The sequence below is a fragment of the Melanotaenia boesemani genome, chromosome 9 (assembly GCF_017639745.1).
Source record: "Melanotaenia boesemani isolate fMelBoe1 chromosome 9, fMelBoe1.pri, whole genome shotgun sequence".
NCBI classification, from domain to species: Eukaryota; Metazoa; Chordata; class Actinopteri; order Atheriniformes; family Melanotaeniidae; genus Melanotaenia; species Melanotaenia boesemani.
The window spans coordinates 21,972,672-21,991,506 of record NC_055690.1 but is presented as its reverse complement, the minus strand read 5'-3'; the positions used below and the strand labels follow the sequence as shown (position 1 = coordinate 21,991,506).

At 37.3% G+C, this 18,835-nt stretch overlaps 1 protein-coding gene across 1 annotated transcript in view; it reads right to left on the bottom strand.

The window, feature by feature from the left end:
- The window catches only part of sept4b (septin 4b), a 51,375-nt gene that overhangs the window by 32,227 nt on the left and 313 nt on the right, over window positions 1-18,835 (bottom strand). Inside the window, exon 2 of the mRNA XM_041994524.1 lies at window positions 11,484-11,491. Within this exon, the coding sequence (XP_041850458.1) occupies window positions 11,484-11,491 (8 nt within the window). The remainder of the gene's footprint in view (window positions 1-11,483; window positions 11,492-18,835) is intronic.

The following is an 18,835-nucleotide window of genomic DNA, read 5'->3' as shown; positions in this document are numbered from 1 at the left end:
CTGAACTCTACAGAAGATTAACAGCTTCTGCAAGGTTTCTGATATATGCTTCAGACATGCCAAGCTTCCATCATGTTATACAGGACGTCTTTTATGGTGACAGAAATGTACTCATGTGTGTCATATGTGTCACTCAGGAATTCCTACTGATGTTTCTAGGTGAAGTTTACTTTCTTTAAAGGACCATGAAGTGGTCTGCATTGTCTTGGGCTGTTATGGAATCCCATCCTATCGTTTCCCAAGATGCTCATGCTGTAGATTTCCTTGTGAAAACAATGCCACAAGCAAAGCCACAAAGTGAAAAAGACCAAAAACGTCATTTTAGATAAAAACGATCAGATCTACATCATACTGTTTGCCCAAAAAGTTTCTCCTTATTGTCTTCAAGCCAAAACAAAATGAAAACTACATTATTTATGAGTGATTTATGCCGAAACTCTCCTCTCTTAAAAAAAAAAATCTAGGCAGGATTTGGGAATCTTTATAAGCTGTGGGCTGTTATTTTCAGAAGCTACTGTTCGTACTACGTAAGTACCTAGACTGGTTACAAGGAGCTGAGAAAATAATCAAACATTGGATGTATTTTTCAAATTTTCAGATAATGATTTGAACATTGTAGACAACCTAATAAGACAAATAAAAAGAAACATATTCAGATTCTGAGTGATTCCTCTTCTTCTACTTTATGGGCCATTTGTAAAAACTGATTTTCTATGTGGTCAGACAACACGTCTAAAGATCTGAGGGAGTTGAGACCTTAAACCAACTTGTAGAGTGCTATTTAACTTTAACAATACCTGAAATACACTTTTATGTGCTTCACTACCCATATACAATCACAATGTTGAGAGACATGGTTTACATTTTACTCACTTAAATGAGTAGTTATTCTGTGCTCCCTCAATCGTATGAGGTCACATAATTTGAACATCAATTGCTAAATGCTCTCTAAGTGCTGTAAATAATTTGATGGCCTAAATCATCATAAGTTAAACACATTCCACCTCCTTCAAAGCGCTCCCTAAATCTGTTGCATTCTTGACAAGCATAAATATCACAGACAGGAGGTACAAGAGGGCGACTGGTGGTCTGCTGGGGTTAACAGGTGGAGTGGAAGGGCAAGGACACTGAGTGCTTATGTTCTGCCAACAGCTAGACCACAAGAGCCTGAGGAGGTATTTGGAGCACTTTAAATTCTGTGCATTTTTAGCCTTGTTCAGACTGCCACTACAAATTTGTTTATTGGCAGAACCAGTGATTTTAAACAGTCTATGCAGATATATATATATAAAAAAATCCAACCAAATACTAATCACATTTGCATGTGGTTAGAAATTAAACCCTATCAGATTTTAATAGATGCACTTCAATCTGGAAACTCAAACTGAATTTTAATGGTTTTTTTCTGTCACACAGTCATGACATAATTTTAGAGTTACAGCAGTGCTTTCCAGTGGAAGGCAACAGAGGAAAAAATGCAGTGCAACAGGCGATGGAATGATTAAAAAATTAGTTGTTCGCTGACATTTTGAGGGAAGACCTCTGTGTAGGCAAAAGCGAAGGGAACCTAATATTGAAAACCAACACCAGTTGCAAATTGATACTGATCTGAAAATAATTCAGACGGAGAGTAATTTCAATCTGTTAAAAGTCTTAAAAGATTAATTTTTTTAAAGAAAATAACCTCACTGCACTCCTGCTGATAGGTTATCAGATCAGATATGAGTCCAGACATCACCAAGCTATCTGCCTGAGTTGCTGTGGTAACGACGTAATCATCAGTCATAAGTTGCACTGCAGCTTTGCAGCAGTTTCCCAATGGTAGGTTCCTTTTGGCTTAGTTTGTACAGAGGCCCCTTTAAAGTGCCAGCTGACAACTTCTTTTACCATCTGTCCAGACCCTTTTTTCTTCAAGTTGTCTTCCATAGCTCTCTTAAGTTGTAGCACTGATTCCTGATTATCACTTGATGCAGCATGTCGCTTTGCAACACTTTGAAACCCAATTGGAAAATACAGACTTATGCAGAAATTCAATAAAACTGCAATTTTAACAACCTCAGAACCTGACATTTAAAAAAAAAAACAGTGGGAACAGCACTATGGCAACCGGATGTTTTTCAGAGACCAGGAGTCTAAAAAGAGACTTGAAGAGGTTTTTAAGAGTGAAAATAAGGAAGTCATTAACTGCTCATGAGGCCAGCTCCATAAAGCAGTCGGTAATGGGTGCTCCCTGGGTCCTCTTAACTTTTGAAGATTATAGAAACACACTTACACACAGACACATATGATAAGGTAGATACTTAGAATTACAATTACCTCACACAGAGCAGCAGTAAATGAGTATATGGTTTCCTGCTGGGCTACACTGCCAATCAGGGGTTTCTGAAGACTATATTTTTACAATTTTGGTTAACTCTTGACCATTATTTGTAAATTTATTGTGCCCTTAAATTAGGAAATGTAAGTTCACCTGTCTTTGTAATAGCAATAATCAAAGCCTTTTAAGCAACCTGAAGCACTGTCCTAATTTACTGTAGCCTTGTTACCACATATCTCTTAACAGAGTAAGAATTCAAAACTTTATAGAGGTTAATTTTAGGTTCAGAAACCTCCTTGGCATTGAGGATGTAGACACATGCAGAAAGATGGGCATGAAGATGGATCTTCATGTGGCTAAAGAGCCTGAATAACAGGGAGGTCAACATACCACAGGTATGTGAGTATGTTTATGTGGAGGTTAGCGAGAAAGCCCAAAGCCCAAGAAAGCAGCTCCTTTAAGTGAGACGGACTATTTTAGCTATAAATGGTCCTCCGAACACCGGAAGACAACGAGCAAGGGGAAAAAAGTTTGAAAAGAAGGGAGCACTTAAGAGGGAGAGGCGTGGGGTAAAAGGGGGCAGCCTCAGGAGATTGAGGGAGGCAGGAGCCACGAGTTTCTCCTTTGATCCTTCAATGAGACACACATGCTGTGTTCACCAAGTTTGTATGATCCCAATCCTCACGGACACACACTTCAGACATTTTAGCTCCACATCCCAGCCTTTGCAATACTACTAATGTTATGTATCAGCTGATTCCCAGAAAATGTCATTTTTCAAAGAGCCTATTAAAAGCAAACTGAGTCTTTCAACACAATACAAATCAATGCCATATCCACTGTTATGAATCAGTGGACAAATCCCAGCACTAAAGACATTATCTGCTACACTAGTATAATGGAAGTGTGTCAGATTAGGTCAAAATGATGAAGAATAGATGAATACAATGTGCAAACTTTGTCATCAGTTGGTGAACGTAAATCGGCTGAAAATGTCTCAACCCACTGACTACACAGAAAGCATGACTATGAAATCTGTTTTATTCTTTTTCCAGATTTTGTTTTCTTTTTTTTTGCCTCTGACTTCTGTGTTTTACTATGTAACCTAATTGTTTGGGCTGTGTCTACTCATGGATGTACACAATTTCAACAATTCCACTAAAAATATAATTTTTTTTTTAATGTATTGTTTTAGTTCTAGAGGCCATCGGTTGTTCGAAAGGAACGGGGGTCAGACACAGAGGCTGAAACCTACAGCAAAAGGCCCCAGACCAGGATTCGAACCTGCACCAGGTGGTCTCTATAGCCTTTATGAGCCATCTGCTCAATCATTTGAGCTCAGTGCCATAATAATGTTTGTCTTTTTAAGATATATATATATATATATATATATATATTATTATTATTATTTTTAATATGAGGTAGTCTCTCCTACAAGTAATTTAGTCGACACAAACTGATACTTTTCCCACAGATCTTCTAAAAAGTCTCCAGTTGCAGCTTAAATACACTTACAGTAAATGGAGGCTGCTCTTGTTTTCAGACGTTTCTCCTCTTGTAATGCATCACCACATGCTTTATTTTTTGTAGAACCAATCAGGGTAGAATTTCTCAATTTCTTGGACAACTTTGGTGGCGGAGGCCTGAGTCCTGCTTGACCAGGTGACGTCACACAGACAGGAAGCTGCAGCGCTTTGACTCTTGTCCTCCTTTTCTTGTTCAACTGGCTCACCGTTTATTTGACATTGTGAAAAGGCTTAATAGGAAAAGCATAAAATCCAGCCTCATATGAGCAAATTCCTCGATAAATCATAGGATCCTAGATTATGTGGGCTGATGCGACGCACTCAAAACAAAGCAGAGATCACAATAATTGTTTCCATTCTCCATAGCTCCTTGTGGTCATTATTAGTACACTTGTAAAATTGACAGGTTTAACAAACTCTGTATCATGATCAAGACTGATCAATATTGTGATAAATTTTTTTGCAATATTGCCCAGCTTTTATTCTAATACCAGCTGCAGCTGACACTTTGTTTTTTTATTTATTTTTTTTTTAATTTTTTTTAGTACTTATATTCAAATTGGAAGATAAAACAGATTTTCATCACACTTAACATCACCAAGTGGAAAAAAGCTGAGTGGATCATGACTGAATCTCATCATTGATTTGATATTCCATGCTGCTACTGTTTGTGCGTGTTGTTAAATTCACAAGTAATGAAATCCCTTCTGCTTCACAACAGTGAAAACCAAATCTAATAAATGTTTCCAGAGCAATGGGTTTTAAATTACAGAACTATTCCTATAAAACCGCACAAAGAGTTGTAAATATTTACGGAATGGTGGTGTGCCAGTGCTGCGGTTATGGTTTTAGTGTCTGGTTTCAGAAGGGCTGGCTGTGAAGTGATGTGGATAAACTCACATGTGTGCCCCTTCGCTCTCTCTTACTCTCTCTCTCTCTCTTCCTCACACACACATGAAAGAGTCTGATGTGATATGTGAGGGAAAGAAACTTCCACAATAAAAATGCACCTGGTCTCAGTCTACTCTCAACACATTTAGTTTTTGACAGTTTCCTGGGGGAGCAGCTACTTCTTTCCATAGTGTCTGTGCTGCAGTTAAGGTCTCCTGATTCAGTTGGTCTGGAAGTCTAGCATTAGTGCTGAGTGATCATATGATCGTACTTAATGATCGTGAGCCTATTTACTCAATCCAACATGGCGGAAATGTGCGCAACAACAGCCAATGAGAGTCGACATTTTTCTGCTCCACTTGCATAAGTTGCTGGAGAAGATGAAGCTAAGCAAGCAGAATGACTGAACATGGAGCTGAAGGTAGCAAAATAAGATGCTAGATATGACATCAGAGGATGAGGTCACAACATTGGTTGTGTGGTGGTGGTTTGGGTATCTCCAAAGAGACGTGGAGCAAATTAACTGACATGTAAGGTATGTCAGCAATTGGAGCTCTCAAAAACCAGCAACAACAAATCTGTTCAATCATTTAAAGGAATACCACCTAAGTAATTATACAGAAAGCATGTAAATGTGAGCACAGTCTGCACAGCCTGCCAGTTTGGCACAAAGTAGGAGTAGCAGTTTAGCCACTTGTAGCGTCGCAGCCACATGACAAAAACAGCCATCAACGGCGTCTTCGTTTGCAGCCGTTGTGCCATCCGAGCAGCATTCAGAGGAGCAAAAGTTTGGCTTCAGTTCGAATTACACCGGGGCTTTCGGGGAAGCACTGTTTTGGTGCGTGCCATCATAAGTCACGTGCACTTGCTACAGTATATATATATATTAGTGCATGGTAGTCAAAACTTTGGTTACTGTCAAAAATATTCTGCTACTGCTGTATGCAGTACATACTACTGTATGTACTGCATACAGTAGTATGTACTGCATACTACTGTATGCAGTAGTAGCAGAAAAGTAGAAGTAGAAGCAGAAAAATCTCACATAGTGATGGAAAGTTAGTCCTGATGCTAGTTTAAAAGGTTTAAGGTGTTCTCTGCAACAAAACTTTCATTTGGAGATGCATCTGCTTCCTCACAGCGGTGAACAGAAGCCAGCAAAACCACTTAATCCTTCTTATTTATGAAGATTCTGATAGTGATCTTATTTAATTTGCTTTGTTATTTACTTTGTATCTTAGTAAAATGTTTAACTAATTTCTTTAGTTTTCAGTACAGGCTCTTAAAAACTGGCAGTATTAAACAAAAATGATAAAAATCGAGACCGGATATGAAAAAATATTTGCCACATTGCCCAGCCCTATCTTAAGAGGAATTTAAGTGGAAATCGGAATTTACAAAATGCCAATTTAAACCATGACCATGATAACTGACAGCCTGAGTGACTGATCAGCTTACACAAGTTTCCTCTTCCAATAAATTACTTCCATAAACTTGAATTTCCCTAAGATGCGATATCCATCTATCATCATGTCGCAACTTGCTAACTCATTCCATGCTTTACAAATATTCAAGTGCTTTGTTTTGTCTGTGTGTGTATGTGTGCGCATGTGTGTGCCTGCTGGTCTGATGCTGAAAACTGAAGAGTGTAGTGGGTGAAACTGGTTTCCCTTTTCCACTTTATTTCAAAATCAACCCCAAATGCATGCACTTGAAGACTACTGTACATCAAGATAGGGGAAGAGTTTTCCAGGGACATTAGCCATCCTTTACTACAACCCTGCCCTCAAGATGATCTCCACCATCTCTCCTTCGCTTCCTTTTGGCTTGCCTGGAATTTCCTCTCACTGTCCTGCAGCTTGGTGGGAGCATCTGGAAATGCTTTTTTTTTTTTCCATCTCTTTTTATTTGGGGGTCGGGGGATCTGCAGTAACTGAGGAACTAGTTGGTCTCATCTTTGTGCATTAACACACAATCACAATTATTCAAAATAAAATTTTATGCATATTATATTTCAGCATGCTTTTAAGAAAAATACAATCTTTACCACTAAAAACCACTAAAAGGCTTGGAGCCAAATACTGCCGCTGGTTTAAGTTGTGTTTGATAGAATGATAAATAACTGCATTAGCTTTCTTAAACGATGATTTGGGGTATTCACATGACCTGTAAAGCATTGTATGACATTTAAAATGAGAAACCCCAAAAAGTAATTGCTACATAGTAAACAGAATAATTTATTTTCATCTTTTTGGTAGTCTTACATCATGTTTTTCTGTCCATGTTATGACACCAACATTTAAAGACAGTTGTTATCTGCCCAGTGCATAGCCGTGTCTTCATAGTGCGTGCAGTTAGAGTAAACTCTCTGACTTTGTACCCAGAAGCACGAAGATTAGATCAAGACATCCTGACTCTCAGGCCAGGCAACTGACCATCCTAACAAACATCACTTTAGATGATCTGCTGTTTGCACTGTATGCAACTGCACTTTAAGAAGATATTGCAAGAGAAAATACACAGTTCAGGGATTCCCAAAATATCTTTCACCAGGATGGCTTAAAGGATATATCAGCTTTATCTTACATTAGATTTAACTCTGTATGAACTGAATTAAGCATTACAGTGGCATTTATGTTCGTTATTCAACATTTAGCATATCTTTAGGTTTGATTTCATTTATTGCTAATGGTGACTTAAAGTTTAAATAACTATAAATAAGACTAATTCTACATTAAATGATGTCCAAAAATAGAAAACAATAACATTTATATTAATTTATTTGCTGCGTTACAGTACAACAGAGCTTTTTTTTTTTTCTTGTTTGCAATTTAGAGGAGTACTGCATTGTGGTTTAAAAACAGGATGAGCTAGACACATGTGGCAAAACACAATTTAAGCATGTCTCATACAGATAAATGGATTTTCACTGGACTGATTTTACAAGGACTAAAGATGATTGCACTCAAAACCACAGACTTGAAAAAAAAAATCAGAAAAATGTAAGATTTGTCCCACATAGTTAAAGGTTATGAACGGCAATAAGAATGGCAAAAGTAATGCAATAACAGACAGAAGTCTGATTAAAGCTATGCAGTCAGTTATTGTTTCATCACAAATATGCTATCCCTCGAGAAAAGTGGTAGGATAGCATATTTTGTCAACAAACTTCTTAAATGGGCAATTCCTACTTTCCAAAACAAGCAACAGCTGGGGAAGAACCCTAAATATTCCCCCTAATCACAGTAGTCTCACCACAACTGTAACTCCCTCAGCACCTGCCACAATTTCATCCAGGATTTTAATCATCCCTCAGTTATAATAATGGAGTTTTGCTTGTTCTGGTTTAGCAAATCCAGCATTGCTATCTAAGTGCAGGGACCTCAGTGGGGGCCATGGGAACTGGGCTGAGATTATTTATAGCAGTGAGGGATTGGCAGGGGCCACTTCTATGAGGCTACAAGAATGTTTAAGGTCACCCTCTTACCAAACCTTTTGCAGAATGCTGAGGTTGGAGGCTAGAAAGCTAGCAAAGTATGACATGGGACATCTGCAGTGATTAAGATATGAACCATTTAGCTTGAGGGTCTGGCAAGTCTGCCCAGCAGGGACAGGAAGGAAGTGGTGAGCATAGGAGGTGAGGATGTCAAGGGAGGGCCAGACAATGCAGTTCTAAAAGCCATTTCAAAGTTAGCTTTTTATTGGTAGCCAAACACGTAACATAATTTTTGTATAAACATACACCAAGCATGAACTTGACATTATACTGTGACTGCATTAGGTGTTGGCAAGTTTTGTTCTGATAGGCGTGGTGTCAGAGCTTTGCTAATGTTAACATGAAGGTAAGTAAAAGAAAGCATGAGCCACTAAACTGTGAAATGAAATAGCTAAATTAAGCAGTTTTAGCTTGTGTAAGTTTTTTTTTTTTTTTTCACCAATGCAGAAAAGTAGAATATTTAGCCTTTTACTGTCAATGTATCCAAACACATAAGAGCAACCATTGAAAACCCCACAACACAGTCCCTCATCATGAAAAACCCCATTTAAACCTAAATATGACAGCATGTACAATCCCAAAACATTCAAACTATAGGAGGTAAAGCTAAAGCAGCAGAAAGAAATTCAGGCGATATTTATTATAAATCTGTTTATTGAATGGATGAGTATTTCTTTTAACATGCAACATGGGCCAATATATCCACGGTTCAGTTCTGGACTGGTTTTTAATGCATGTCATTTCCAGCCAATGCGCTTATAAATAAATGTACTTTAATATAAATATGACTGTAACATCAATATTTTCCAAAATAAAAGCCCATTGGATCTCATTACACAAATCCTATATCAAAATTGTTAAAATAAATTTGAATATCCATAATGTAAAAGAGAAAAAATATTCTAGGTGAGAAATTAGAATATTGCACCCCTTGCCATGGACTCAGATAATTACACACTGTATTATCTTACATTGTCAATAATGGAATAATATTTTGTGCAGCTTCTCTTCCTGTGGAAAAATGAGCTCTAATAAAAGAAAACTTAACACACAACAGTTTTCATTGATAACAAAAATTCCCTTTTAAACTGCTTATCTTTCAACATGTCTTTTTGTTGTCTCACAGTGGCTTTGTACTCAGCAAGTGTTGGATGTCTGCTCCTTAACCCAATTGTTTGCCCTTGCATCAAACATGTAAAAGCCCAGAGGGCCGCCTGTCAAAGTCAAATCCACAGGCCAAAACCATGTCAGCATCACAACTGTGCCGTCATGCAGCAACTCTCACTACATGCTCAGGGAATAACAGCCACATTCTTAACCTGGTGCAGTGTTACACTGAACGATGGTTCAGGTTTCACAGATAATAGATGTGGCAACCTCTGTCAATAAACGGGCTCACACTGAGAGTGAGTACTTGTGGATTCATTGAAATAATGTAATGCATGATAGACTTACTGCAAAGGCAAATTATAGTACTTTATATGGTATGGTAGCGCAGATTCACATAACTAAAATGACTTAAGTTGAGTGACGAAAGAGCTTGGAGTGACTGCTTGAGACTATGTTGATTTCTCCATTTACAGAGTTAACCATGGTAGTGAACTTACAAGAACTAAATGTTACAACATCAGAACTCACACCCATCATCTGACATTCTTTTGGTTTATTTATTACTTGTTATGTTTTACTCACAATAATATGTAATGAATGTGTTTCTTCAACAAAGAAATGTCACTGGATCAATGGGTGTGGTGCTGCATAGCTGCACACTCTGCCATTCTAGTTTTTAAGTGAATGCAATGAGAGTGCACACACTGGCAGTGACAGCAAATGAGAAAAACAGATACAGCTATGGGGAAAGTGGAGAAAAGGGAAAAACCAGCACCCACTGCAAAGGCTAGTAAGCTAATGGACTAATAAACTCCAAGTATAGACTGGCTTTGGCTGCAGAGACAAGCAGCAATTGAAGGCGCAAGAAGCTAATGGCTAGTTCAGTAAAAGCCACAAAGGAATGTGCCATGGTGGATGTGTGTGCTCTCTCAAGAGAGACAACAGTCCTCTTCTGGCACTACCCATTAAGTGTGACGTTATTGTGTCTGTATATGTGTGTGAGTATACGTGTGTGACATTTTGTTGCATTTTTAGGCTAACAAAAGGAAGCCACAGTCACACTATTGCTCCACCACACCCCAGAGTCCTACGTGGTTTACAGCCAGGGATGTGGGTGCAGCAGAGAAAGGGAACTTTAGTTATGCCAGTCTGGACCTAGTGATGGGTTTCAAGAGGGATATACATTAGGTTTAATAAAAAAAACTCACAACAGGTGGGGTTCAAGGAGCACAAACCATAATTATGAAGTCTGGGACATCTGCTAAAGATCACTGAACTAATGAGCAAATACTGTCACCAAGCCAGAGGCCAGCAGCAGCAGTAGCCACTGAATCTTGGAGAGATGCTGAAAGCTTTCCCAAAAGGTGTTCCCTCTGTCAACATTCAGTGAAGTTTTGTCACACAAGCCTGGAATGCTGCTGAGGAAGGAACAGGGGATGTCACACCCAAACAGATCTACTCCTCTCCACCAGTCTGAGAACCGTTTGGGGCTTGAAAACAAACACAATCCCCTTTTATCCCCACTCAGTTGGGCCAAACACAGCTGCAAGGTCTTGGGATACAGACACTGACACAGAAAAGAAGAGCAAAGAGGAGGGAGGGGTGAATTTTGACAGTAGGGTGACAGTCCTCTTGCTATCAGAAAGGTGATGGTGACGGATCACCATCACTGAAACTATGGTTCACTGGTGAAGGCAACTATATCTGCTCAAATGTAGACTGAAACTCAGACAAAAGTCACAGAAACACACAACAACACACAAACAGAGCTGACACACAAAGCAGATACTTGTCACTCAAATCAAGGCTTTGTGAACACACCTATTCGCATTGAGACATTTCTGTGGTGTCAAGTAAAACCCTGAAGCACATTAAGATTAGTCACGCATGCTAAGGGTATTCAAAACAGAAATCACAGGCTGAGTTTGGACAAACGAAATCCAACTTTTTAAACTGATCTGGTGATTTAAAACCAAATGCAGAAAACCAAACTGAGCCACAATGGCCATCGAGGATAGGATACTCTGACATCAACAAACTACAAGGTCCTTGTTTTGGTGAGATAATGGAGGCCAAAGCTCCCGTCACAAGTGACCCATTTTAGTTTTCTGCTGCAGGATTAAGGAAAACTCTGGTGTCTTACCTCATCATCTGCTCAGACGAGGGTCATTGGGAAGAATATTTCCATAATCCACATCCATCAGAGGTCGGGCATGCAGGAGGAATAGAAACACAATGTTGTCAGCATGTTGAAATATATAAGAAACAAAACTATGAGAGTCAGGTAAACATTTAGTCTGCAAAGAAAACCCTGTCAAATTATAAATGCCAAGATGGTTAGGTGATTTGGAATGGCTGCTGACTTTTATTTGTGCTCAAATGTAGATTTAACAGCTGAATTATCTATTTATATTTTAGAAAGGGAGACATGAAATTCTAGTATCAACAACTTAGTGAGATAGAAAAGTGGTAACATTTCATGACCAGTACACTAGGTGAAATAATACAATATATATTGATTCTTGAGCGCAATATTTCTTTAATTCTATAGCAAATTTCTGCAAGGTGTCTAATAATTTCATGCAAACGTGTAGAATTATGGAAATAATACACAGCAAATAATGAACTTGCTTTTAGTTAGGACGATAAAGTGATGTTAGGCAACAAACACACCATTGTTCACACATATGGATGTCATAAAACCTGAAAGGGTATTGTAAATGTATCTAAGTATGTATTTGGTTTCCCAAAGAATTTCTATTATGTTTTTATTTATTTGCTTGTATCTATCTTGATCTTGTTTATCTTATTTTATCTTTTTACTTGTCCCTGCTGCTGTATTGGTAGAAGGTGGAACACCAAGTAGGTCAAGTACCTGTCAGACAGGTTCAATGTGTTTATGTTTTGTTATGGAATGCCAAATGTTATCGTTGTTTCTGCAAAACAAATCTACCCATGGGTATTAATAAAGTAAACTTGAACCTTCTTTAAAAGACTGAACAGACATGCCATAAAACTAAAGTCATTTAAAATGGCAACTTTCCCGTTTTTAAGTAACAAAAGAAATCAAGAAGTCAAGAACAATTGTTTTCTTTTTTTTTTTTTTATATATCAAGCAGAGGTAAAATCACTCCATTCTGAATAAAAAGTATGGAAACGTGAAGAGAGAAAAAACAAAAACAAACAAACAAACAAACAAAACAGTACAACACACCACTAGTACTTTGTTGCACCGCATCAGGCTTTTATAACAGCTTGCAGTCTCAGAGGCATGGACTTAACAGTACTCTTCATCAATCTGGCTCCAGCTTTCTCTGATTGTTGTTTCCAGATCAGCTTTGCAGGTTGGAGCCTTGTCATGAACAATTTTTTCAATTAGATTTTCAACTGGACTTAGATCCCGACTATTTGCAGGCTACTGACCTTATTTGTCTTTCTTCAAGGAAAGTTTTCACAGTTTTTGTTCTACGGCAAGATGCATTATCATCTTTTGTTCAGATGATTTTGTGACTGTAAGACATTTATTATATTACTGTTTAAAACCTATTGTTGTTTTTGTATAGATGCCAAAAATTTTTTTGTGAAGTTCTCAATGTTTCTGTCAGCAGCTCCTTCACAATGTGACGGTGTATAGATTTCAGGGTATTCTTTCAGTCCTATTGCCACTAGTTTTGCCTCATATCTTTTTCTAGTCTTAACACTGAGGGGATCAATCAATAACATTATAAATAATTTTATATCAAAAACTAATGGAAAAAACTTAAAACTATAAGAACAAGTTTTGAACTTCAACACGGACGCTGGTATGATACAAGAATTAGCGTTTCCCCCTATGTTGGCAAGGCCCACCACTCCGCCTACAAGGTTAGTTAGTTCATTTTGATCTGGTTTTCTAAACAGTGCCAAGTCACAACAGACAGGTTCAATTTCCTCTAGAACAGGTTTATACTTTGTTCTTTTATTAAAAACAAAACAGTGTGATATTATTTATATGATTGACATATCAGCAGGTCACTGCTGCTCTCTGTGTTGCGCTTTGATGCGACCACACACAAACACAGACATGTGTGTGTACACACAGGTAAACCCACTTCTGCCAGCGCAGCAGACAGGGCGCGCTGGAAAACACGTCAACCAGCAGAAAACCAGACACAAATATCAGTGTTTTTTAAACTATCAGGGAGATGAAGATGGACACACTCGATTCAGTGTGGAAAGCCAAGAATGACGTGTACATCGTGGGAATGTGCACAAGCTAACCCCACCATCACAGTAGTGATGTCTGAGTCGTATTATGGTTTAAAATTGATTAATTTACAATATTAATTGTAGGTTTTATTAACGGAAAACAGGAAACAGGAAAAAGCACTCCGCTGCCACAGCTCTGACGTTGACGGTCGACAACTGGTTAGCAGAAATCGAGGAAAAAATTATCGTTGGAGCAGTCATGCTAGACTTCTCTGCAGCGTTTGATATTATCAACCATGAAAACTTGAATGGTATGAAGTGGAACAATCTGCCTTATCTTGGTTTAAAAGCTATCTGATCAACAGATCATAAACAGTTTTGTTTAACGGAGGATTTTCTGATGTCAGGAATGTCACATGTGTAGTGCCTCAGGGAAGCTGCTCAGGCCCATTATTGTTCACTGTCTTCACAAATGATTTACCATTGGCCCTGAAAACGGCCAAAACTATAACGTACGCTAATAATTCCATCATATATCTCTCTACACCTACAACTACTGAACTGAACAAAGTCTTACATAATGAACTGAAAGCTGTGATTCAGTGGGTGGATAAAAAATCAGCTAGTTCTTAACATAACAAAAACCACTTGTACAATAATTTGCTCAAATCATTCAATCTGCTTAAATCCAAAACTAAACCTGAAAATAAACAACATAGCCATCAAATGAGTACAGGAAACCAAACTTCTTGGTATTATGATAGATAATAAGTTAACTTGGAACAAACACACTGATAGAATTACAGCTATAAAGGGAGGTGTGATCACAGCACTGAGAAGAAAAGCAACCTTTCTACTTACAATTGCAATGAAGGAAATAATTAAATCATTAATCTTTACTAACCTGAATTACTGTTCAGTTATCTGGTACAGCACGTCAAATGAAAAAAACTTCAAATACTACAAAACTGATACTTGCCATACTTAAATGTAATTACTAGAAAAATGCTTTAACAATGCATAACAAATTAAATTGGCTACTGGTTAAAGACAAGGGATTATACTCACTACTCACTTTTATCAAGAGTAGCTCGGTAACCAAAACACTGGTGATATTATATAAAAACCTTAATTTGAGTACAAACATTCATGGGTACACCTCTAGACATGCAGCTGGAAATAATTTTTTATTACCTAAAGCCAAGACTAATTTAATTAAAAAAGCATTTAATAAAGTATGGAATGTAGTTTTAAATTTATAAAGGTGTATATCTGTAGGATATGTGTACAGATATGAATATATGTGTATATATGTATACATATATCTGTTTATATTCATTTAGTCTTTCAGGTGTTATATGTAGGAAATATGTGTATATTTGTGTAGATGTAAGTATGTGCAAGGATTATATATTTCAAAGAATAGTTTATGGACTTTGTAGGTAGGGATGTGATGTATTTCTGTGTATAGATAAAGGTATTTGCATGTACATGTCCATATATTTTTATTGTATTTAATAAAAGGACCCCAGGATGAATAGCTGCAGCTGGTTGCTGTGAGCTAATGTGGATCCAAATAAAGAAGAAGAAGAACACATCATTTGAAATCTAAACTTTAGGAATGTTTAGAGCAACTCTAGGCCACGATGAAGTCTGAAATAGTGACGTGACTTCACAGCATGTAGCTGTCATATGTTTAAATTATTTAGTCATTATCATGAGTCCCATTAACACAGTAATGCTGTAGAAGGTTACCTGTTAGAGTTCATGAATAATTCCATAATTCAGCAGTAACTATTTTGAGTTTGTTGATATTTACATCCAGTTTAATTAAGCCTAAAATGACTGTAGTTTCGTGGCATGTCTGTGACCTGCTTTATTCTACAAAACTACACAGTTGAATGAACATCTTCCAAGACTGGTGTTTCCATATATTTTGCCAGGTATCGTACAATGTTGCAGGGGCTCCTGCCAGGTTTTCAGTGGCCATTAAAAGCAAAAGTCGATTTTCATGACAGTTTTTTTTTCTTTTCTTTTTTTTAAAAGAAAACAAGTAATTACTGCACAAAGCATTATGGCAACACAGTAAATAATGCAAGCTTGTGGCATCTCTCAATTTGGTTTCTTCACTAATTAGTCAAGAAATGGTGAGTCTAAATTATTCATGATTTTTCCTATTCATTAATTCTGTCTATTTTTAAGAGGCTAAAAAATGTTTTATTCCTAGCAGCCTTCCCTGGGAAACTCACTAGCAAAATTACAAATATTGAATTACAGCTTTAAACTCAGGACGATTACTGCCTTGGAACTCACAGAGCAGACTGTGCTAAGACACAGGCCAGGAAACCTTTATATCATTATTGCTTCTGTGACAGTTTACAATTATTATAGAAACAACAGCACAGTTGTAGGCAGTAGTTTGGCTGTTCCTTGCATATACATGATATAAAATGTATGAGCTGCATATTACAGCTAATGCTCCTTAAGAGATCTTGTATCTGCATACATCATTCCTGACGTACCAAAGTACTGTGACAAGGCAACATGCACTACTGTGCACTGCTGACAATGCAAACAAAAAGGACAGATTCCTTAACCATCCATAACCACAGTGCTTAAAATGTCTGTAAATTTAGGACTGAAAACATCTCATTACACAGATGTGTAATCAATGTTAAATTCTATGTGCTGTCCTATAATGTCTTGTCTTTTGACTTTCCTTGTGGTTCCTTTCTTGACCTACATGCTGAGATCCCCCCACAAGTGATGCTGCCAGTGCAGCCACAGACAGTAGCAAGTATGGCAGCATCTCTCCATGGCTTTTTCCCTGAGGAGTGTTAACCACTGTGAACTGTGCCACCCATCACCACCACTCACGGTTATGCTACGTGCTGTTTACCTTTACACATTGTTTTTAAATGGGTGAGACCGGATGTCTGACGTTTTTGATGTCTTATGTAGACAAAAAGAAATAATTCTGATCATTAAATGTGTTATGTGCTCTGAAAAAAGACAGTCTTAAATTCTGTATGTGCCTTAAGCTATCAAGTCTATTAAAGCTAAAAATGGAAGTATTGAAGAATAAACCATTTTGTTTTAAGTTGTCCTGTTCACAAAGCTTTTTATTCACTGAATTATGACTCAAAAAACCCAAGTCTATATTTTTCAGAAAGCTGTAACAGGTAAAAGTAACAAGTTAGAGATGGAAAAACTAACATTTGAACTTATCACTGAGATGTAAAATCTGAGGCAGCTCCACAAAAATAATCTAACAGAGATGTTAAAGGCAAATGCTTGGGAACCTTGTTGTATTTCTGCAAAATGACTAGGAAGAGTTTAGTTTCTAATATTTTTATAATCTCGAGTTAAATGAATGGTTCAATATAAACTATACAGATATAAGCTGAAGTTGAGTCAATATAACAAAAGTGAATGTTTAAAACATGCAACAAACATAGAAATAGGCAAGCTGAAGGCCTCTACTACCTCTGGATGCAACATAAGACACAAGCATTACATGCAAAGGCAACTATAAGAAAATTTACAACATTATTGTCAACTTACTGCAAAAGAAAAATCTCTTTAGTGAGTTTTTAAACAAAAAACATCTTCATAGTTCTTACAGTTATCTGAGAAAGTACTCCCTCTTTTCCATGCACACTGCAGGAATTGAACAGCAGTGTAGTTCTTAGAACTCTTTTTGTATCTTCTTTTAGCTGCTACCTTGGATTATACCTTTCCAACATGAAGGCAACCTTTTGCCATAGTATGATGATTTGTTCAGACTAAGACAGTGTATGGTATTTAGTTAAATACATAAACACACAATTGAACTGCCATCACAAGAAAGTTAAATAAAGACAATAAAAAACATACACACAGAATGGCATAAATTGACCAGGTTAAACAAAGCATCAACTCATTCACCAACTACGGCCTGGCTGTTATGTAACTTCAGTATTCCAAGAAAAATACAACCAGACTAAAAGCTCATCAAGATATGTTGTCCTTCAAGAAGCATCTCAATGTTAGCAACCCCCAGCAAGCTACTAAAATGGTTTGGCCAATTATACTATCACAAGTAAAATTTCCTTGACCATAACTTAGGTATCCAAGATAGTTTTGTCGAGGCTCAAATGCAGTAGGCCCCCCCAAAAAAATGGTGTGAATGACATCTAAGAAGCTCTATGGCTCAAGTAACTGAAATATAACATAATCCTAACATAACCTTAAATTACTACACATTACCACATTATCACACATCCAAAATATGGTTAAATCTAACCATTTCTAAGACTGCTTTTTGCTTCTTTTTTTTTTGCCAACCATGTGTGCTAACATTAGGTTTTAATTAGCTCCATTCTGCAGCCTACCTGGGAGATTTGTTATTGTAGCTCAGTGTTAAGACATAACGCCACCAGCCAGGGACTTATGGGTTATTGTAGAAGTACAGCAAGCTAGTGTCAGTTAATATATGCATTTTGCAATCATAATGGCGTCTACAAAAAATAAAAAATAATATAAATGAAAGAAAAAGAAAAAAAAAAGTCAGCACCACGAGGCCAACTAGAAATCTACAACTGTGACTGTCCTAATAATGCGTTTTTTGTTTTTTTGTTTTCGAGAAAACATATGTAGGACTTTGTTTTTGTCAAGTTATCATTTCTAAGACTATCAAATACCTATAATGAAAATAGTACAACAGTACATTTTACAGTACATTTGTTTAATTGTATAATCCACTATTCTATATTACGGAAACTGTAAATTAAATTATTTATCACGAAAAGGGTGTGTGTGTGTATGTGTTTGTGTGTGTGTGTGCATGATTGTCTTTCTTTGATTTATTTGAAAAAAATATCCTGTACACATTAAACTACGAACGGTGCAAAGAAAAAAAAAGTAATTACTCGTATTCATCTAGTCATCGAGCACAACAACCTTTAGTGTATCGGTGTGATCCAGTTTCGTGGTCCAGGAATAGTTTAGGGTGGCGAGATCTTTGGTCCCACTCTTGCATAGCTGCAGAATTATAGAGTGCTGTTATCGTCCCGTGCGGAGCTCAAGCTGCAGCCTTTTCACGGATTTTCTTTTAACGCACGAAGTGATCCCGCTGTGTTGTCAGAGTGTGAAAATCTGCAGTATTAATAATAAAAACTGCAACTCACCGTCGACTTACAAACCGGTATAAAATCTGACCAGTAGCCAAACGGGACTATTGTCAGGACAGTGGATTCTGTGATGTTTAAATAAGAACACAGTTTATTTAATGGAGGACATTATAGGTCATATTCCGAAAACAGACGA